Source organism: Ursus americanus, chromosome 32 (genome assembly GCF_024610735.1).
Source record: "Ursus americanus isolate L20-20 chromosome 32, mUrsAme1.1.p, whole genome shotgun sequence".
In the NCBI taxonomy this organism is placed as follows: Eukaryota; Metazoa; Chordata; class Mammalia; order Carnivora; family Ursidae; genus Ursus; species Ursus americanus.
Window position 1 is genome coordinate 4,164,081 of NC_142158.1, and position 23,120 is coordinate 4,187,200.

General features: G+C 42.8%; 1 protein-coding gene across 1 annotated transcript in view; it reads left to right on the forward strand.

Annotated features, from left to right (window-relative positions):
* The window catches only part of KIAA0319 (KIAA0319 ortholog), a 104,529-nt gene that overhangs the window by 64,092 nt on the left and 17,317 nt on the right, over window positions 1–23,120 (forward strand). Inside the window, exons 10-13 of the mRNA XM_045800510.2 lie at window positions 7,991–8,219; window positions 18,637–18,760; window positions 21,062–21,194; window positions 22,191–22,339. Coding sequence (XP_045656466.2) covers window positions 7,991–8,219; window positions 18,637–18,760; window positions 21,062–21,194; window positions 22,191–22,339 — 635 coding nt within the window. The remainder of the gene's footprint in view (window positions 1–7,990; window positions 8,220–18,636; window positions 18,761–21,061; window positions 21,195–22,190; window positions 22,340–23,120) is intronic.

Genomic DNA, 23,120 nt, shown 5'->3' on the forward strand with positions numbered 1-23,120 from the left:
CGCCTTAATGCCCATCACCCAGTTACCCCAACCTCCCCATTCCCTTTCCCTCCAGCAGCCTCAGTTTGTTCTCTGTAATCGAGAGTCTGTCATGGTTTCCCTCCTTCTCTTTTCATTTTTTTTCTGCCTTCACCTATGTCCATCCTTTTTGTTTCTTAAATTCCACATATGAGTGAAATCTAATGATATTTGTCTTTCTCTGACTTATTTCATTTAACATAATACTTTCTGGTTCCATCCACATCATTGCAAATGACAAGATTTCATCCTTTTTGATGACTGAGTAATATTCCATTATATATACATACACCACATCTTCTTTATCCATTCATCAGTTGATGGACATTTGGGGTGCTTCCATAATTTGGCTATTGTTGATAATATTGCTATAAACAATGGGGTGCATTTCCCCCTTTGAATTAGTATTTTTGTATTCTTTGGATAAATACCTAGTAGTGCAATTGCTGGATGACAGTGTTGTTCTATTTTTAACTTTTTGAGGAACCTCCATACTGTTTTCCAGAGTGGCTGCACCAGTCTGCATTCCCACCAACAGTGCAAGAGCGTTCCCCTTTCTCTACATTCTCACCAACATCTGTTGTTTCCTGAGTTGTTGATTTTAGCCATTCTGACTGGTGTGAAGTGAAATCTCATTGTAGTTTTGATTTGCATTTCCCTGATGATGAGTGATGTTGAGCATCTTTTCATGTGTCTGTTAGCCATTTGTATGTCTTCTTTGGAAAAGTGTCTATTCATGTCTTCTGCCCATTATTTAACTGGATTATTTATTTGTTTTTTGGTGTTGAGTTTGATAAGTTCTTTATAGGTTTTGGATACTAACCCTTTCTCAGATATGTCATTTGCAAATATCTTCTCCCATTCCGTAGACTGCGTTTTAGTCTTGTTGACTGTTTCCTTAGCTGTGCAGAAGCTTTTTATCTTGATGAAATCCCAATGGTTCATTTGTGCTTTTGTTTCCCTTACCTCCAGAAGTGTGTCTAGTGATAAGTTGCTATGGCCGAAGTCACAGAGGTTGCTGCCTGTGTTCTCCTCTAGGATTTTGATGGATTCCTGTCTCACATTTAGGTCTTTCATCCATTTTGAGTTTATTTTTGTGTATAGTGTAAGAAAGTGGTCCAGGGGCGCCTGGGTGGCACAGCGGTTAAGCGTCTGCCTTCGGCTCAGGGCGTGATCCCGGCGTTATGGGATCGAGCCCCACATCACGCTCCTCTGCTGGGAGCCTGCTCTTCCTCTCCCACTCCCCCTGCTTGTGTTCCCTCTCTCGCTGGCTGTCTCTGTCAAATAAATAAATAAATAAATAGGAAGAAAGAAAGGAAAGAAAGGAAAGAAAGAAAGAAAGAAAGAAAGAAAGAAAGAAAGAAAGAAAGAAAGAAAAGGAAGGAAAGAGAAAGAAAGAAAGAAAGAAAGAAAGAAAGAAAGAAAGAAAGAAAGAAAGAAAGAAAGAAAGAAAAGAAAGAAAGAAAGAAAGAAAGAAAGAAAGAAAGAAAGAAAGAAAGAGGTCCAGTTTCATTCTTCTGCATGTAGCTGTCCAGTTTTCCCAACACCATTTGTTGAAGAGACTGTGTTTTTTCCATGGATATTCTTTCCTGCTTTGTCAAAAACTAGTTGACCATAGAGTTGAAGGTCCATTTCTGAAGTCTCTATTCTGTTCCATTGATCTATGTGTCTGTTTTTGTGCCAATACCATACTGTCTTGATGATTACGGCTTTGTAATAGAGCTTAAAGTCTGGCATTGTGATGCCACCAGCTTTGCTTTTCTTTCTCAAGATTGCTTTGGCAAGGGCTGCCTGGGTGGGTTAGTTGGTTAAGCATCTGCTTTTGGCTCAGGTCATGATCTCTGGGTCCTGGGATCAAGTCCTGCGTCAGGCTCCCTGCTCAGTGGGGAGTCTGTTTCTCCCTCTGCCCTTCCCTTCTCTCGTAGTCTCTCTCTCTCAAGTAAATAAATAAAATCTTTAGAAAAAAAAATTGCTTTAGCTATTCAGGGTCTCTTGTGGTTCCATACAAATTTATGACTATTTGTTCTAGCTCTGTGAAAAATGCTGGAGGTATTTTGCAGTCAGATGCTCTACCACTGGTTTCTACCCCCAGCTGTGGATATTTTGATAAAGATTGCATTAAATTTGTAGATTGCTTTGGGTAGTATAGACATTTTAACAGTATTTGTTCTCCCAATCCATGAGCATAGGATGTTCTTCCATTTCTTTGTGTCATCTTTGATTTCTTTCATAAGTGTTCTATAGTTTTCAGAGTACAGCCCTTTTACCTCTTTGGTTAGGTTTATTCCAAGGTATCCTGTGGGTTTTGGTGCAATTGTAAATGGGATTGACTCCTTAATTTCTCTTTCTGCTGCTTCATTATTGGTGTATAGAAATATAACAGACTTCTGTGTGCTGATTTCCTGATAGTAGAAGAAAAGCTCTGTTTTTCCTCATTGAGGATGACATTAGCTGTAGGTCTTTCTATATGGCCTTTATTATGTTGAGGTATGTTCCCTCTATCCCTATTTTTTTGAGGGTTTTTATCATGAATGATTGTTGTACTTTGTCAAATACTTTTTCTGCATCCTTTGACAGTATTGTATGGTTCTTATTCTTTCTCTTATTAATGTGGTTAATTAATCATGCTAATGGATTTGCAAATATTGAACCACCTTTGCAGCCCAGGAATAAATCCCACTTGGTTGTGGTGAGTGATTCTTCTGATGTACTGCTGGATTCAATTTTTAGTATTCTATTGAGAATTTTGCATCCATGTTCATCAGGGGTTTTGGCCTGTAGTTCTCTTTTATAGTGGAGTTTTTATCTGGTTTTATTATCAGGGTCATGCTGGCCTCATTGTATGTGATTGAAAGTTTTCTTTCTGTTTCTATTTTTTTTGGAACAGTTTGAGAAAAATAGGTATTAAGTCTTCTTTAAATGTTTGGTAGAAGTCCCCTGGGAAGCCATCTGGGCCTGGACTTTTGCTTGTTGGGAGTTTTTTAATCACTGCTTCAATTTCCTTGCTGGTTACAGGTCTGTTCAAGTTTTCTGTTTCTTCCTGTTTCAGTTTTGGTAGTTTGTGTGTTTCTGGGAATTTGTCCATTTCTTCCAGGTTGTTCAATTTGTTGGCATTGGTGGTTATTTCTCCCCTGTCATTTCTGATCTGATTTAATTGGGTCCTTTCTCTTTTATTTTTGATAATTCTGGCTAGGGGGTTATCAATTTTATTCATTATTTCAAAGAACCAGCTCCTGGTTTCATTGATCTGTTCTATTGTTTTTTTAGTTTCTGTATAATTTATTTCTGCTCTAATCTTTTTATTTCCCTTCTGCTGGATTTAGGCTTTATTTGCTGTTCCTTTTCTAGCTCCTTTAGGTGTAATGTTAGGTTGTGTATTTGAGATTTTTCTTGCTTCTTGAGGAAGACTTGTGTTACTATATACTTCCCTCTTAGCTCTGCCCTTGCTGCATCCCAAAGGTTTTAAAATGTCATGTTTTTATTTTTATTTGCTTCTCTGTATTTTTTAATTTCTTCTTTAATTTCCTGGTTAACCCATTCATTCTTTAGTAGGATGTTCTTTAACCTCCGTGTATTTGTGGTATTTCCCAATTTTTTCTTGTGGTTGACTTCAAGTTTCATAGTATTATAGTCTGAAAATATGCATGGTATGATCTCAGTCTTTTTGTATTTGTTGAGGGCTGATTTTGACCCAGTATGTTATCTGTTCTGGAGAATGTTCCATGTGCATTCAAGAAGAATGTGTATTCTGCTGCTTTAGGATGAAATGTTCTGAATATATGTTAAGTCTGTCTGGTCCAGTGTGCCATTCAAAACCATTGTTTCCTTGTTGATCTGCTTAGATGATTTGTCCATTGATTTAAGTGGGGTGTTAAAGTCCTCTACTATTATTGTATTGTTATCAATGAGTTTCTTTATGGTTGTTATTAATTTATACATATATATACATATATATATACTTGGGGCTCCCAGGTTGGGGGCATAAATATTTACAATTGTTAGATCTTCTTGATGGATAGACCCCTTAATTATGATATAGTGCCCTTCTTCATCTCTTGTTACAGTCTTTGTTTTAAACTCTAGTTTGTCCGATATAAGTATTGCTATTCTGGCTTTCTTTTGATGCTCGTGAGCATGACAGATTGTTCTCCAACCCCTCGGTTTCAATCTACAGGTGTCTTTAAATCTAAAATGAGTCTCTTTTAAACAGTATATGGATCTCGTTTTTTATCCATTCTGATACTCTATTTCTCTTTATTGGAGCATCTAGTCCATTTACATTCAGAGTGATTATTGAGAGATACGCAGTTAATGCCATTGTGTTACCTGTAAAGTCATTGTTTCTGGAGATTTTCTCTGTTCCTTTCTAGTCTTTGTTGTTTTTGGTCTTTCTTTCCCGCTGTTGCTTTTGGTTTTTCTTTCCCACTCAAAAGAGTGGGACCCTTTAGTATTTCTTGCACGGCTGGTTTATTGTTCATGAACTCCTTTAGTTTTTGTTTGTCTGGGGAACTCTTTATCTCTCCTTCTCTGCTGAATGACAGCCTTGCTGGATAAAGAAAGTGTTCTTGGCTGCATAGTTTTCTCATTCAGCATGTTGAGTATATCGTGCCACTCTTTTCTAGCCTGCGAAGTCTCTGTGGCTAGATCTGCTGCTAACCATATTTGTCTTCCCTTGTAAGTTAAGGATTTCTATTCCTTTGCTGCTTTTAGGACTTTTTCCTCATCTCTGTATTTTGCACATTTTACTGTGATATATCTTAGTGTTGGCCTGCTTTTGTTTTTGTTGGGAGTTCTCTGTGCTTCCCGGTTTTGGATGTCTGTTTGTTTTCCCAGATTAGGGAAGTTTTCACTCAAATAACCTTGTGTCCCTTTTCACACTCTTCTTCTGGGACTCCTGTGATATGAATGATACTGAGCTTTATGGAGTTGCTGAGTTCCCTAAATCTACATTCGTGATCCAGTATTTTTCTTTCCCTCTTCTTTTCAGCTTCATTATTTTCCATAAGTTTGTTTTCTGTGTCACCTATTCTATCTTCTTTTTTTTTTTTTAAGATTTTATTTATTTATTCAACAGAGATAGAGACAGCCAGTGAGAGAGGGAACACAAGCAGGGGGAGTGGGAGAGGAAGAAGCAGGCTCATAGTGGAGGAGCCTGATGTGGGGCTCGATCCCATAACGCCGGGATCACGCCCTGAGCTGAAGGCAGACGCTTAACTGCTGTGCCACCAAGGCGCCCCACCTATTCTATCTTCTGCTTCCTCCATCTTTGTGGTCATTACATCCAGTCAGTTTCGCATCTCAGTTACAACATTTTTTATTTTGTCCTGACTAGTTTTTAGGTCTTTTGTCTCTGTGGTAAGGAACTCCCTGATATCTTCTGTGCTTTTCTCAAGCCCAGCTAGTATCCTTATGGGTGTTGTTTTCAATTCTGGATCAGGCATATTGTTTATATCTGTTTTGATTAGATCCCTGGCCATGTCCTTTTCTTGTTCTTCCTTTTGGGATGAATTCCTCTGTCTTGGCATTTTGGGTAGGTCTGTATCTTCTTCTTTGTGTTCGGAAAGCCTGTTATGTTTCCTGCTCCTGAGAGTAATGGCTTTATTAAGAAGAGGTCATATACTGTCTAAGGCCTGGTGCTATGGGAAGTGTGTCTGGTCTGTGCTACGTGCACTCTGCTGCTGTGTTTTGGAAACTGCTCTTTCCCTCAGGTCAGTCCTCTGCTGAGTTTTTCCTGCGTATACTAGTGAGTGTTTGGACCTTGTCCAGTGTGTGACAAGTTTTAACTAGGTGTGCTTTGGTCTGCTTGTTAAAAGAGGCCAGATCCTATTTCCACTAGAGCTGAAGCTTTGCAGCACTCTATGATCAGTAGACTTGGTGCACGCGGGGGACTTGTGCTGGTTTTCTGGGGGAGAGGTCTGCTGCCCTGGCTCTTAGGCATACTTGCTCTAGCATAGAAGCACCTGCAGAGTGTGGGGGGGTAGGACTTGGTGTAAGTGGCTCTAGCCTCCCCTGGGTGGGTGTGTGGGGGGGCACTGTGCTCCTCTCTCAAATCCAATGGTGCGGTTGGGTGAAGGAAAAAAAATGGCAGCCACCCTCTCCGTTGGCTCCCGACAGGTGAATTTGAACCCCCATCTTCCAGGGCACCCTCACAGAAGAGTGAAGAATCTCCCCTCATGTGCCAGGCATCCCTCAGATCTCTGCCTTCACTGTGTCTGCGTCTGAGCTGTCTGCCCACCTGGTGGCATAGTGCTTCCATGTTTTATCTCTGGCGCCTGGCGGAGTTTCAAAACTCCAAATTTTAGGGACCCGGCAGTGCCTGGACCCATGCTGATCCTCTGGGGGAGGGTCCTGGAGCACTGGGGCTGGTGGGAGTTTGTCCCAGAAGGGCAGTTGCAGGAATGCACAGGTGCTTGGAGTTTAGAGTAAAGCACAGCAGAAAGCTGGCATCCAGGTGAGCTGCCCTCAGCAGGTGCCTCTGCCTCTATGCTAATGAATGGGGCAGTGCAGTGACGCTCACCCGCTCTTTCCTCCCCTCTGAGGCAGTACCACCTCTCCCAAATGCACTCTAAGAAGGGGAGCTGTCTCTCCCAGTGCGATGCAGGGAATCCCTAGGCCACGCTGTCCACTCCCGGGCCTCTGCCCTCCTTCTCCACAGGAGCACCACTGTGCCCACCAGGCTGCACACTGGCTGCAGGGCAGACTTCTAAAACTTCAGTCTTTGAGCGCTGTTGATTGTAGAAAATCACAATAAGCAGCCTCTCTCATTGTCCTAGTCAGTGGCTTTGGGGAAGTGTTTTTCTTATGCAATCCCCTGTGCACCTCTCACATGCTTGCTCACTCTCTCTTTCTCTCTCCTCTCTCTGTGATCAGGGCTCCCTCCCCTGGGATTCTTTTCTCCCCCAAGTCACATCTCTGTACCTCCTACCTTGCACGATGTGGCCTCTTTTCTCCTACCAGTTGTGCAGTTTGTTCTCTCTCAGCCCTCAGATCGATTTCTTGGGTGTTCAGAATGATTTGATATTTACCTACCTGTGTTTTAGGGACAAGGCAAGCGTAGGGTCCCCTTACTCCTCTCCATTCTAACTCCTCCCCAGTTCATTTTTATTTAATTAATCATCTGGTTGAAGCAAGTTACTGCAGCTGTCCCCATTTTACCATGAAGAAATTCCCTTAGGGGCCTGGGATGTGTCTTGACAGCCTGGCTGAGAAGGAAGGACCTTAGATACTTGGTTTGCTGTGAGAGCCAGAACCAGAGTTCGGATCTTGGTTGTATGGAGTGTGTGGGATAGTGTAAAAGCATGCACAGAATACACATGCCCCCATACACACACCTTACTACATGTAAGGCCTGTGTTCTTCCCATAACTTCATTATCATATTCCTATTAACATCTGTGTAGCATTCATCACTGTTCAGAACTGACATCTTTACTTCAGAATGATGAAGTGACCATATTTCCTGATCCATGACCCCAACAGCAGTGAGTTTACCACAGGAGGTCCTGAAGGAGTGTCTACAAGGAGGGTTCTAAAAACATAATTATATTAAGTCCTCTAGAAAAGAATAAAAGCTTTGTAGATGAAAATTGATGAGTGATATACTGTCTCACATGCTCAGACCTGAAGACAGGACCTAAACCTGACACATTCTTTGTCTCAGGAACTAGAGGGAGGCTCCTGTATTCACTGAGGAAGATTTCTTCATCTGGCATCTCCAAGACTAATCAGAAACCCATATAAGATAAAACTCCATCATGTGACTCTATTACTAGCTAAAAATACAATAAACCAACAGCAACAAATTTAAAAAAAAACCCTTAGGTGCTCTTTCTTTTCTCAGCCTTATCCTCAAATTTCTGTTTACACCTCTTCTGAGTTTTTCTGAGAAATGTACCTTGAGCAGACTAAATGGACCATTTGCATTAAGATTTGGCATCTTCTTGCAACATGATGGCTTCCTCTCCTTTTTGTAGATTGACTGTTACAGACTCGGATGGAGCCACTAACTCCACAACTGCAGCCCTAATAGTCAACAGTGCTATGGACAATCCTCCAGTTGCCAATGCAGGACCAAATCAGACCATAACTTTGCCCCAAAACTCCATCACTTTGAATGGAAACCAGAGCAGTGATGATCACCAGATTGTCCTCTATGAGTGGTCCCTGGGTCCAGGGAGTGAGAGCAAAGAGGTGGCCATGCAGGCAAGTTCTCTATCCTGCCTTCAGACTTCTACTCGTCTATCCAACCACCCACCCACCCACCCACCCACCTACCCACCCACCCACGCACCTACCCACCTACCCATCTATCCACCTACCCATCTACCCATCTATCCACCATCAATCCATCCATCTATCCACTCACCCACCCGTCCATCCATCTACCCATGCACCCATTCATCCACTCACTCACCCACGCACCCACCTACCCATCTGTCCAGCCATCCATCCAGCCATCTATCCACTCACCCACCCATCCATCCATACATCCATGCCCCATCCATCTCTCCACCCACCCACCCTGCCATCCATCCATCCATCCATCCATCTGTACATCTGTCCATCCATTTAAAACTGTTCACACATCTGTCTTCTTATCTGTCTGTCTTATTGATGTGTGGTATAAATCCAGAAAATATGTTTTATAAGATTGTCTGATATATTACAATGATTAGAAGAGCACCTAAATTCAAGAGGGGGACAAGATGGTGGAGGAGTAGGGGACTCCATTTCAACTGGTCCCCTGAATTTATCTGGATATCTACCAAACCATTTTGAACAGCCACGAAATCAGCCTGAGATTTAAGAATATATATCTGGATCTCTACAAGCAGAAATTCTCCGCCAGTCACAAGGTATGAAGGGCAGAGTAGTGATTCTGGGGGCAGATATCAGAAGATAAACAGAAGGGGGAGGAAGCCGCCATAAGCTGGCCTCTGGAAAGTGATAGAACACCAGAGCACAAAAGCATCCTGCTGGAGGACTGGTGATAACTTGCGGAACCCTGGTAGTGGGCCGGGAAGGGCTTGATAACAGCACTCAAACAGGATCCAGGAGCTGCATGCACGCGAACCCAGGACCCCTCAGGGTTTTAGAAGCACAAAGGGCAGAGACAAGCAGGGCCCCTGAGTCCACCGCTGAGTGTCACCGGGGGCGTGCACCGCCCATGGGAGGCTGCAGTTTTCAGTGGAGCTTACAGAAATGGAGACTGTATGTTCTGGAGGGTTCAGAGAGGAGCAGCCTGTGATTTCTCTGTGCTGGGTCAGAGGTCTGCGTGCGGACATTTTCCTTTGCTCTGACCCTCAGAAAAGGTGCAGGAAGCTGCCAGAGAACAAAAGCCCAAAAAACCGGTTTCCTCAAAGCCTAGCCCCCTGACAGGGGGCAGGGCAACTCCGCCCGAGCAGGGTTGCCTGAGTAGCAGCGCAGCAGGCCCCTCCCCCAGAAGACAAGCTGGAAGAACAAGAGGACGACAACCTGAGGGTCCCCATAAAACTGTAAAACCCCAACACCAGGGGAAAAGAGTATATTGAGCTCCAGGCGTTGCCTCACGGCTGCTGTATTTCTCAGATACAACTTTTTTTTTCTTTCATTCTTTCTCATGTTTCTTCTCTGTTTTTTCTTTTCACCTTTTTCTCATTTCAACTAGATGTTTAATATGACATATTGCATTGTAGCTTTTTAACTTGTACTTTTTCACACTTATTTGTTTTTATATAGCTATAAGCTTCAATGTAGTCCTTTTTTCCCTATTCAATGTTACCTTTATATGCATCCCCGTTTTATTTTCCCTGTAACTCTGGGAAGTAGTGTCCTCTAACAAACAAAACAAAATACACCCAGGAAGAGCTGAAACACCCTACCTCACCCACATTGAGAGATTATAGCCTCCCCTCCCCTCCCCCCCTTTTTAAAAATTTTTATTTTGTAATTTTGTTTTAATTTTTTAACTTTATAAGTCTTATTCTTGGGTTTCATTTTGCCTTTGTTTTTTCTGTGGTGACTTCTGAACACTCTGGGTTTTGCCAGGGTGCATCTTGCCTGGATCGTGGTTGATATTTTGGACTCTGTACACTCCCTCAACCACCCTTAACAGAATGACTAGGAGGAGGAACTCCCAACAAAGAAAAGAACCAGAGACCATGGCCTCTCCCACAGACCTAATGGATATGGACCTAAACAAGATGTCAGAGATAGACTTCAGGATAGCAGTTATGAAGTCAGTAGCTAGGCTTGAGAAAACCATTAGTGACAATATAGAATCTCTAAGGGCAGAAATGAGATGTAATCAGGCTGAGCTTAAAAATGCTATGAGTGAGATGCAGTCTAAACCGGATGCTCTAACAGCCAGGGTAAATGAGGCAGAAGAATGATTTAATGCTCTAGAAGATAAGCTGATTGAAAAGAAGGAACAGGAGGAGGCCTGGAACAAACAGCTTAAAATCCATGAGAACAGACATAGAGATTAATGACTCCATGAAACGTTCCACTGTCAGAATTATTGGGATCCCTAGGAAGTGGTGGAGGGAGAGAGAGAGGACTAGAAAGTATATTTGAGCATATCGTAGCTGAGAGCTTCCCTAATCTGGGGAAGGAAACAAGTATTCGTGTCCAAGAGGTAGAGAGGACTCTCCCAAAATCAGGGAGAACAGACCAATGCCTCGTCATATAATAGTAAAACTCGCAAATCTCAGAACCAAGGAAGCCATCTTGAGAGCAGCCAGGAGGAAGAGATTTCTTACCTATGGAGAGAGGAACATTAGAGTAACGTCAAACCTGTCCACAGAGACCTGGCAAGCCAGAAAGGGCTGGCAAGACATATTTAGGGTACTAAATGAGAAAAACATGCAACCAAGAATACTGTATCCAGCAAGGCTGTCATTCAGAACACATGGAGAAATAAAGAGCTTCCAGGACAGGCAGAAACTGAAAGACTATGTGACCAGCAAGCCAGCCCTGCAAGAAATACTAAGGGGAATTCTATAAAAGAAGAAAGACCCCAAGAGTAATATAGACCAGAAATTTAGAGACAGTCCATAGAAACAGAACTGTACAGACAATAGGATGCCAATAAATACATATCTTTCAGTAGTTACTCTCAGCGTGCATGGCCTAACTGCTCCCATGAAATGGCACAGGGTTGCACATTGGATGCAAAGACAGGACCCATCCATCTGCTGTCTACAAGAGACTCATTTTGAACCTAAAGACACATCCAGACTGAAAGTGAGTGGATGGAGAACCATTTTTCATACCAATGGACTTCAAAAGAAAGCTGGGATAGCAATTTTTATATCAGACAAATTAGAATTTAAACCAAAGACGGTATTAAGAGATCCAGAGGGACACTATATCATCCTTAAGGGGTCTATCCAACAAGAAAATCTAACAATTGTAAATATCTATGCTCCCAACATGGGAGCAGCCAACTACATAAGCCAGCTGTTAACCGAAATAAAGAATCAGATAAACAATAATACATTAATAGTAGGAGATTTTAACACTCCAATCTCAGCATTGAGCAGATCATCTAAGCAGATCAACAAAGAAACAAGAGCTTTGAATGACACATTGGACCAGATGGACTTCATAGATATATACAGAACATTCCACTCTAAAACAACAGAATACTCATTCATCTCGAATGCACATGGAACTTTCTCCAAAATAGATCACATGCTGGGTCACAAATCAGTTCTCAGCCAATATCAAAAGATTGAGATTATTCCCTGCATGTTATCAGACCATGATGCCTTGAAACTGGAACTCAATCACAAGAAAATATTTGGAAGGAATTGAAACACTTGGAAGTTAAAGAGCATCCTGCTATAGAATGATTGGGTCAACCAGTAAGTTAAAGAAGAACTTAAACAATTGATGGAAACTAATGAGAACACAAACACTTTAGTCCAAAATAATGGGAAACTGCAAAGGTAGTCCTAAGAGGGAAATACATAGCCATCCAAGCTGCTCTCAGAAAATTAGAAAAATCCCAAATGCGCAAGCTAACCTTACACCTAAAGGAGCCGGAGAAAGAACAACAAATAAGACCGAAACCAAGCGGGAGAAGAGAGATGATAAAGATTAGAGTAGAGATCAATGAAATAGAAACCAGAAAAAACAGTAGAACAGATCAATGAAACTAGAAGCTGGTTCTTTGAAAGAACTAATAAGATCAATAAACCACTGGCCAAACTTACCCAAAAGAAAAGAGAAAGGACCCAAATTAATAAAATCATGAATGAAAGGGGAGAGATCACGACTAACACCAAGGAAATAGAAACAATTATTAGAAATTGTTACCAGCAGCTATATGCCAACAAATTAAGCAACCTGGAAGAAATGGATGCCTTCCTGGAAACTTATAAACTACGAAGACTGAAATAGGAAGAAGTAGACAGTCTGAATAGACCAATAACCAGTAACAAAACTGAAACATAATCAAAAACCTTCCAAAAAACCAAAGCCCAGGGCCAGATGGCTTCCCAGGGGAATTCTACCAAACATTTAAAGAAGAAATAATACCTATTCTACTGAAACTGTTTCAAAAAATAGAAACAGAAGGAAAACTTCCAAACTCCTTCTATGAGGCTAGCATTACCCTGATCCCAAAACCAGGCAAAGACCCCATCAAAAAGGAGAATTACAGACCAATATCCCTGATGAACATGGATGCCAATACTCAAAAAGATCCTAGCCAATAGGATCCAATAGTACACTGAAAGGATTATTCACCTCGACCAAGTGGGATTTATTCCTGGGCTGCAAGGGTGGTTCAACATTCGCAAATCAATCAGTGTGATAGAGCACGTTAATGAAAGAAAAGACAAGAACCATATGATCCTCTCAGTTGATGCAGAAAAAGCATTTGACAAAATACAGCATCCTTTCCTGATTAAAACTCTTCAGAGTATAGGGATAGAGGAACATTCCTCAATATCATAAAAATCATATATGAAAAGCCCACAACGAATATCATTCTCAGTAGGGAAAAGCCCTCAGCTTTTCCCTTAAGGTCGGGAACACGACAGGGATGCCTACTCTCACCACTATCGTTCAACACAGTGCTAGAAGTCCTAGCCTCAGCAGTCAGACAACAAAAAGAAAAGGCATCCAAACTGGCAAAGAAGTCAAACTCTCTCTCTTCACAGATGATACGATACTTTATGTGGAAAACCCAAAAGACTCTACCCCCAGTTACTAGAACTCATACAGCAATTCAGCAGTGTGGCAGGATACAAAATCAATGCACAGAAATCAGTTGCTTTTCTATACACTAACAATGTAACTGTAGAAAGAGAAATTAAGGAATCAGTTCCATTCACAATAACAACAAAAACCATAAGATACCTAGGAATAAACCTAACTAAAGAGGTAAAGGATCTATACTGTCAAAACTACAGAATACTTAACGAAAGAAATCGAGGAAGACACGAAAAGATGGAAAAACATTTCATGCTCATGGATTGGAAAAATAAACATTGTTACAACGTCTATCCTCCCCAGAGCAATTTACACTTTCAATGCCATCCCTATTAAAATACCACGGGCATTTTTCAAGGAGCTGGATCAAACAATCATAAAATTTGTATGGAACCAGAAAAGACCCTGAATTGCCAAGGGAATGATGAAAAAGAAAAACAAAGCTGGGGCATCACGATGCCTGACTTCAGGCTATATTACAAAGCTGTGATCACCAAGGCAACATGGTATGGGCACAAAAACAGACACATAGACCAATGGAACAGAATAGAGACTCCAGAAATGGACCCTCAACGCTATGGTCGGCTAATCTTTGACAAATCAGGGGAAAATATCCAATGAAAGAAAGGACAGTCTCTTCAATAAGTGGTGCTGGGAAAATTGGACAGCTATGTATAGAAGAGTGAAATTGGACCATTCCCTTACACCACACACAAAGATAAACTCAAAATGGATGAAAGACCTCAACGTGAGACTGGAATCCATCAAAATCCTAGAGGAGAACATAGGCAGTAACCTCTTCGACATCGGCTGCAGCAACTTCTTTCAAGACACATCTCCAAAGGCAGGGAAACAAAAGCAAAAATGAATTCTTGGGACTTCATCAAGATAAAAAGCTTCTGCACAGCAATGGAAACAGTTAACAAAACTAAGAGGCAACCCATGGAATGGGAGAAGATATTTTCAAATGACATTACAGATAAAGGGCTGATAACCAATTTCTATAAAGAACTTCTCAGGGGCGCCTGGGTGGCACAGCGGTTAAGCGCCTGCCTTCGACTCAGGGCGTGATCCCGGTGTTACGGGATCGAGCCCCACATCAGGCTCCTCCGCTATGAGCCTGCTTCTTCCTCTCCCACTGCCCCTGCTTGTGTTCCCTCTCTCGCTGGCTGTCTCTATCTCTGTCAAATAAATAAATAAAATAAAAAATCTTTAAAAAAAAAAAAGAACTTCTCAAACCCCACACTCAAAAAACAAATAACCCCGTCAAAAAGTGAGCAGAAGACATGAACAGACACTTCCCCGAGGAAGACATACACATGGCTAATAGACACATGGAAAAATGCTCAACATCACTAGCCATCAGGGAAATGCAAATAAAAACCACAATGAGATACCACCTTACACCAGTTAGAATGGCAAAAATTAACAAGGCAGGAAACAACAAATGTTGGCAAGGATGAGTAGAAAGGGGAGCCATTTTCCACTGTCGGTGGGAATGCAAGCTGGTACAGCCATTCTGGAAAACAGTGTGGAGGTTCCTCAAGATGTTAAAAATACCCTATGACCCAGCAATTGCACTACTAGGTATTCACCCCAAAGATACAGATGTAGTGAAAGGAAGGGGCACATGCACCCCATTGTTCATAGCAGCAATGTCCACGATAGCCAAACTGTGGAAGGAGCCGAGATGCCCTTCAACAGATGAATGGATAAAGAAGATGTGGTTCATACCTACAATGGAATATTATTCAGCCATCAGAAAGGATGAATACCCACCATTTGCATGGACATGGATGGAACTAGAGAGGACTATGCTAAGTGAAGTAAGTCAAACAGAGAAAGACAGTTATCATATGGTTTCACTCATATGTGGAACATAGGGAAAGGGAGGGAAATCTGAAGGGGGAGAAATCAGAGAGGGAGATGAACCATAAGAGACTATGGACCATGGGAAACAAACTGAGGGTTTCAGAGGGGAGAGGAGTGGAGGAAGGGGTAACAGGGTATGGGTGTTGAGGAGGGCATGTGTTGTGATGAGCACTGGGTGTTACATGTAACTAATGAATCGGTGAACACTTCATCAAAAACTAATGATGTACTATACAGAGGCTAACTGAACATAATTTAAAAAGATGAAAAATAAGGGGAAAAAAAGAGCACCTAAATTCATAGATCTTCCAAACTTACATCCTTTCCCCTCACCCACTCTCTATAAGCACAGGATAGAAACCAAGTAGGTCCTGTGTTGACAGCTTGACTTTGTGGCTAGTTTGGGGAAAGTCTGACCCAACATTTGCTATAGAAATATTATTTTAGTGTTGGAAGAAACTTTAGAAATAATCCAACATAAACTTTATTATCAGGAAATTTTTCCTTATTTTGTAGCTCATATTTTTAGAAACTTCATTGTCATTTTTTCTGGATCTAGTGGTCTCTTTAAGAGCTTTTTGTATCTAAATTTTAATTTGCTCAAATCTTTATTTGTCCAAAGACATAATACCATGGACACTTTTGCTATGAGTGGTATGTGTGCACATGAGTGTGTATGAGTTACATGCTGCTTCTTTTGGTGATGGCCAGAAGTATTTGTTTTTATTGCTAACCAGCTTGCTATTTTTAAGTTACTATTTGACAGTTTTTGTTAAGTTTTTATTTTATTCTTTTTTTGTTGTTGTTATTTTATGTATGTATGTAAGCAAGCCCTACACCCAGTGTGGGGCTTGAACTCACGACCCCAAGAGCAAGAGTTTCAAGCTCTATTGACTGAGCAAGTCAGGCACTCCTTCAGTTTTTATTTTAATTCTAGTTAACATAAGGTGTTATGTTAGTTTCAGGTTATTATTTGTAAGTGTAATGGAAAAAAGGTAGGACCTTACATTGCCACCTTGCACTTCTCCTTCAAATTGCATCTCATCTGTCCAACATAAATTTCTTGTTCGTATTTTAGATGAAGTCAGATCTCCCATGAAACCTTACCTACTTTACTTTCTGTTTCTGGACAGTATTTTGCAATTATGATGAATTTAAAATGACTGGTTGGGTTTATGGAACTTGAGAGGGCCATGCTGTAGCGTCCACCTCTGCCTAAGGCTTGTGGCAAGTGCTGTGTTTGCTTCTGTTGTGCTAAGAATTCTGATTCAGAGGGCTTTGGATGCAAAACAGAAAGATGGGATATTGTGTGTATCTTTGGTTAAAAAAATATTCCAGAGATGCCTGACAGGCTCAGTCAGAAGAGCGTGCGACTCTTAATCTCAGGGTTGTGAGTTAGAGCCCCACATTGGGTGTGGCAATTACTGAAAAATAAAATTTAAAAAATCCAAATTTTCTTTCCATTAGTTATTGAGAATTGTGTGCCCAAAGCTCACACCCCAGAATTCATGCATGTCTGCCCCACATGTGTCCCAGGGAATCAGCGAGCGCGTCTCCACACCTGCCCTTCTGCGGCGGACCCTCTGAGATCAGTAACAGGGTTATTGCCTTGTGATTGATGGATTAAGATGGTAAAAGGGGTGGTCTTCTTATTAACTGGGGCCATCACAAAGATGACTCTGTAAACTGGAGTCTTAGTCTAAACATCGTGCAGGGCATCCTGCCAAGGCTCTGCTTTAGATGGGGGAGGACCACTGCTCTCTCCTGGAGCATACGATGGCTTTGAGGGTGCTTGGTGACGTGTTTGAGTCTGCCCACTTCCCATTTGCCACATTCCCTCTAGCATGTGCATAAGCACTTATGTAACCATAATAATTTTGAAGTAAGTACTAGGAAATTATACTTCTGTAGAGCTTTTCAGAGCAAAATGCTTTGCTTTATTTAGTCAAAGTAGGGAAAAGCACCTTTTCTAAGTTCTTAGAGGTATGTATTTCAAATTTCACTGGTTCCCCTTCTTTTTTTTTTAAAGATTTGATTTTATTTATTCGACAGAGAGAGAGACAGCCAGCGAGAGAGGGAACACAAGCAGGGGGAGTGGGAGAGGAAGAAGCAGGCTCATAGTGGAAGAGCCTGATGTGATCCCATAACACCAGGATCACGCCCTGAGCCGAAGGCAGACGCTTAACCGCTGTGCCTCCCAGGCGCCCCCACTGGTTCCCCTTCTGATAACACAGTTGATTCTCTATCAGTTTTCTTTGCAATTTTCCTTTAAAACCTTTAACAAATACATGCAGATACATTTATCTTTAGACAATCTTCGCATCTATAAAAGTAAATACATTATTATAGATTTTAAGATCAAAAATCCTTTCCATGATGCCATGAATTTCAAACATAAGCAATAATTGGGAATGTTACCAGCAGCAACACAATAGCAACAAACTGAAAGGTTATTAACCTGGAGATGAGTGTAGCTATTATATACTCAATTGAAAAAAAAATGTCTTACTGAAAAATTTTGTTGTCTTAGAGTTTTAAAAAATTATTTTTACTTATAAGAGTAATGCATGAATTGCTTCTTGTACTTAAGAAAAAGTTAACTTCTGATGAAGTACAAACACACTTTGATTGTACCCCAATCCCCGTATGGAGATAATTACTTTTATCAGTTTAATGTCTGTCCTTACAGAATCCTTTCTATGTGCTCTGTGATATGCGTATGTACACATAGAAATACCTGTCACTGTGCACTGTTCTGCGACTTTCTCTTTTTGCTTGATGATATGTCTTTGACATCTTTATTTCATTATTTATAAGCTACAGACTTTTTTTTTAAAGTAGGCTCCACACCTAGCATGGAGTCCAACTCCATTTCAATATGTAAAAATCTTCCTTATTCTTTTAATCTTTCTCCTTTAAACTAGCACTGTAGTGTGTCATGGTGGGTCTGACCACACCCCGTTGATGAACGTTTATTTATTTAAAGATTTATTTATTTATTTCAGAGAGCGAGTACGAGCACTGCGAAGGGGCAGAGGGAGAGCGAGAATCTCAGGCAGACTCCCCGATGAGTGTGGAGCCCAACACAGGGCTCGATCTCATTACCCTGAGATCCTGACCTGAGCCGAAATCAAGAGTTGGCTTCTTAACTAACTGAGCCACCCAAGCGCCCCACTGTTGACGAACATTTAGACTGTTCCCGTTGTTTGCTTCTGTCAGCGTCCAGGTGTGAGGCTCATTGTGTGGGTGGGCATTTCTCTAGGGTAGGTAGTAAGAAGTAGAATCACTGGTTGAGGGGTGCTCATTTAACGTGTGAATGGATGTTGCCAGATGGGCTTCCAAAAAGGCCAGATTAATTTGTGCTTCTTCAACAGCGTCCGAGGATACACAGTAAACTTTAGATTGTGTTTTCTTGGGGCACACACATTTCTTTTTCAAGCAGGATCTCCATATTTGGCAAAAGCATTCATTTTTCATTACATCGTGCTACTTAACTTCTTAAAATTATTTTTTCTTTTCTTTTTCATTTCTATTTGCTATTACTTAGGGCGTCAAGACACCCTACCTTCATTTGTCTGCCATGCAGGAAGGAGACTATACGTTCCAGCTGATGGTGACAGATTCTTCGAGGCAGCAGTCCTCTGCTGTGGTCACTGTGACTGTCCAGCCTGGTAGGTGAGATGAAACAGGGCTTTGGCCCCAGATATCAAGGCAGAAATGACACCTGGGCTTCTGTGCTTCAGACAAGCCAAATTTGGAGGCAAATTCTCTAAATCTTGTAACTATCAAGAAATCGGGGCTGGAGGAGCTGAATCAGTACAAAGCCAGGTTTCTGTTTGGTTCTGAATCTTGTGGTGACTGTGTCTTTAAATCATGGCACAGAGGCCCAGATGGACATCCTAAGGGCCCCATAAGGGCTCTACTTGCCAGGTAGACACTCCCCCATGTGTCCCACTCTGCTGCAGAGCTCCAGGGGCTTTTTGAAGAGTCTGGTCATGAGATGTGGCCTGGTAGCTCAATGGCTCGTAGCCAGATGGAGAGTTGACTCCAGGTCAGCTCACAATCCATTAAAGTTTCATGAAAACCCAGGACTCTGCCTTCCTGCAGATTTAAATAACCTTAAAGGTAGTTAGGGTTTTGCTTGATAGTGCTCTTTGCTTTAGAACTTTTCTAGAAGATGCTGCTAATCCCAGTAACTGTCCAGTGTCCTGGCAACTGAAAATATACTCAACTTATAGGCAATGCATTTATTTATTTTATTTATTTATTCAGTTAATATGTAGTAAGTGCTATCGTTTAGACCCCAGGGATGTGGAATTAAACAAGAAAGACTTGGTCTCTGTCCCCCCGGCTCATGGGCAAGTACGGTGAAAACCACATGATCAGTGCATTTCTAGGGAATGGGCACAGTGCGGCTGGAGCCCACGAAAGGACACTCCTACCTGGGCTTGAGGCATCTGCAGAGAATCTTACTGAGCTCAGGGCTGCAGTTGGCCAGGTGAATTTGGGGAGAGAAGGGTAAGAGGAAAGGTTTTTTAGGCAAAGGAAACCGTCTGCGAAAGCCATGTGATGAAAGGGTAGTTGAAAGAATTAAGAAGAATTTAGTGGAACAAGAGAAAGCAGTGAGGACGTGGGAGTGTGAGGCACAGGGATTCGAATGCCAACAGATGCTCTGGAGAGAGAGAGGCAGGGGCTCACCATCAAGGGCTTTGTAACGGATGGTCACGTGAGTGTTTTATCCTACAAGCAAGAGACACCATTGGACCACTGAACTTTACTGAGTAGCACGGCGAGGGTTGGATGTGGTCCAGATATTCAGCAATAGCTGCTTCGGGTTTTGACTCTATGACTTTTATTTTAACAGAAAATTTGTCTATTTCAATATTAATATCAGCAATATTTTATATCTTTTGCGTTTTTATTTTTTTTAAAGATTTATTTATTTATTTATTTATTTATTTATTTATTTATTTATTTGACAGAGACAGCCAGTGAGAGAGGGAACACAAGCAGGGGGAGTGGGAGAGGAAGAAGCAGGCTCCTAGCGGAGGAGCCTGATGTGGGGCTTGATCCCAGAACGCTGGGATCACGCCCTGAGCCGAAGGCAGACGCTTAACGACTACGCCACCCAGGCGCCCCTCTTTTGCTTTTTTTAATCTTTTTTTTTAAGATTTTATGTTTAAGTAATCTCTTAATTGATTGTGGGGCTTGAACTTCCAACCCCGAGATCAAGAGTTGCACGCTCTACTGACTAAGCCAGCCAGGCGCCCCTTATATCTTTTACTGTTGTTCAACATTTAACTGAAATGTTTTGAGCATTTATTATTTACCAGGCACTGTGTTAGGCACTGGGGCTACAAAGACAAAAGGAGATAAGTCCTGCCGGACAAAGCAACTGTCAACTAACTTCCTTCCAATTCCTGCCTGCCTGCCTCCCCCCACTCTCTCCCCAGTCCTTCTTCCCTCCATCTGCCCATCTTATTCCTTTTCCTTCTCTCTTGACTCCATGACTTTTGAGGTCTTTTGTTTGTTTGATAGAGAGAGTGCAGGCCCACACACATGCACAAGGTGGGGGGGATCCTTACACAGACTCCCCACTCAGTGTGGAGCCTGACGGTTGGGGGCTTGATCTCACAACCCCAAGATCATGACCTGAGCCAAAATTAAGAGTCGAACACTTAACCAACTGAGCCACCCAGGCACCCCTCGAGGTCTTTTAAAGAAACCAAACATGTGTGATTTTAGGGAACAATATTTCCTGCTGTCTGGACCCCCAGTCTCACCCTCGAAACATTGAAGTCCTGGCTCAGCCAAGAGCCTGCAGCGTTTCTCCCCAGGATTCCCCCAGGATGCCACACGCTCTAGTAGCCGCCTGATCCAAATAGGAGTAATTTGCTTCAATCAAGAAATCAGGGGATCGCAGATTTAATGCAAAGACATAATAGTGTTTCACACCATTTCTGTAATTCTAGAAAGCAACAGGCCTCCGGTGGCTGTGGCCGGCCCCGACAAGGAGCTGGTCTTCCCAGTGGAGAGCACCACCCTGGATGGCAGCAGGAGCACTGACGACCAGGGCATCGTCCTCTACCACTGGGAGCACGTCAGGTAGGCCCTATTACCGCTGAGCTGTGGGGGTCACGCCCCTGGCCCAGGGCTAACATTGCCCCCTCTCTGGAGGGTCCAGATTAAACAGTGAACTCAAGCCTGCTGGGGAGTCAGGAGCAGTGTTGTTGAAGTGTAGGTCAAGTGTGGACGCACAAGATAGATATTCGCTGGCAGTGGGGGGAGGTGATGCCTGCCAGGTGGGCAGGGCCGTGGGGGTGTGGGCGAGCTTCACGACAGACGAGGTGCTGGGAGACCGGTAGGAGGCCCCAGGAAGCCTCCTGTCTACGCTCACGCAAACCATCTGCTCTGCCTGTCAGAGTCTAGTAGGGTCACTAGCCTCGGTTTGCCCAGACAGTAAAGGGGGAGCTGGGTCTTTCTGACGACAGGGCCCACGATCTTAATGACGGCACCACGTTTCCCCTGAGAAGAACCGTGATCTGGCTCATCCCCTCCTCTTAACGTACTCTCTGTCAAGATAGATGAGGATTTAACCTAATTTCATTCAAAGAGGAAATGGGAGTCATTTCTAAGACTGTTTTGTAAGGACAGATCATTTCACTGACAGCTCAATTTAAAAAAACAGGTGGTGGGGCACCTGGGTGGCTCGGTCGGTTAAGTGTCCAACTCTTGATTTCGGCTCAGGTCAGGATCTCAGAGTCATGAGATCAAGCCCCGTGTTGGGCTCCACACTCAGCAGGGAGTCTGCTTGAGATTCTCGCTCTCCCTCTGCCCCTCCCCCTGCTTGCGGCTCTCTCGCTAAAATAAGTAAATAAATAAAATCTTTAAAAAAAATCCTCTTCCTAGGAATCCCACAGGTCAATTTAAAATAGGCATTAGCTTATGACCCATACCTTGGCCTAGAGAATATAAGTGGGTAAAAAGTTATCTTAGAATTCTCTAGATGCTATGTTTTAGCTGTGAAAAGGGGCTTTTATAAGGACAGATACCATGCGGGCTGTAATGCTCCATGTTGTCGTTCACTTCCCTGTCTCACAGAGGCCCTGGTGCCGTGCAGATGGAAAGTCCCGACGACGCTGTAGCCACTGCGCATGGGCTCCAGGTGGGAACCCACCGCTTCCGTCTGACGGTGACTGACAGGCAGGGGCTGAGCAGCACGACCACCCTCACTGTGGCTGTGAAGAAGAGTGAGTCCTGGCTCCGCGGCGAGTGGGTCTGCTTTCCCGTCTCACAGACTCTCAGCCACGCCGTGATTGTTCAGAAACGCTGCTGTTATCTGTTCACAGCAGACGCTGAACTCAGGTCGGCCAAGGAAAGGCCATTCTTCCTCCGTGCGTGTTCGCTGAGTCTCCCTCTGTAAAAATATAGCATTTCCTTTTATGTGTCGAGTGAAGAGCCCTCTATGGGCTTCACGCTCCTTCTGTGACTACTGGCAGTGAAAGACCTCTGTGCACGTGACGGCATTATGCTCTCTCTCTCCTCCCTGGGAATCAAAGAGCAGAGATGTTTTCAAGTTCCATATGGTTTCTTACCTCATGGTCTAGTCTCGTGCCACGCTGCTTGAGGACCTTCGTTCCAGACATATCTGTGTCCTCTGTGTCACAGTGCTAGGCTCATGGCAACTCGCAAATGCTGGGTACTGGAATGAGTGAACGAGTGAGTGAACGAACGATCAAGAGGTGTCGAAGCACAGAGGTGTCAGAGAGCTGCACAGAAGAAGTCAGGTGCTGTAGATCAGCCAGGTGTGGGCGTGCTGGGGAGTGGCAGAGCTGCTGCCTCAACCCCGGAAAGGTCATGTGTCAAGCCAGGAGGCTGGGATTTCATCTGCTGGCCAGGGGGGAGAGGCTGAAGCAGTTTGATCAGCAAAGTGACATGGATTTGTATGTTTTCAAATGTTTTATTGTGGACTTTTTCAACCATATATAAAAGTAGAGAAACTAGGCTCAATGGACCATTATGTCCCCATCA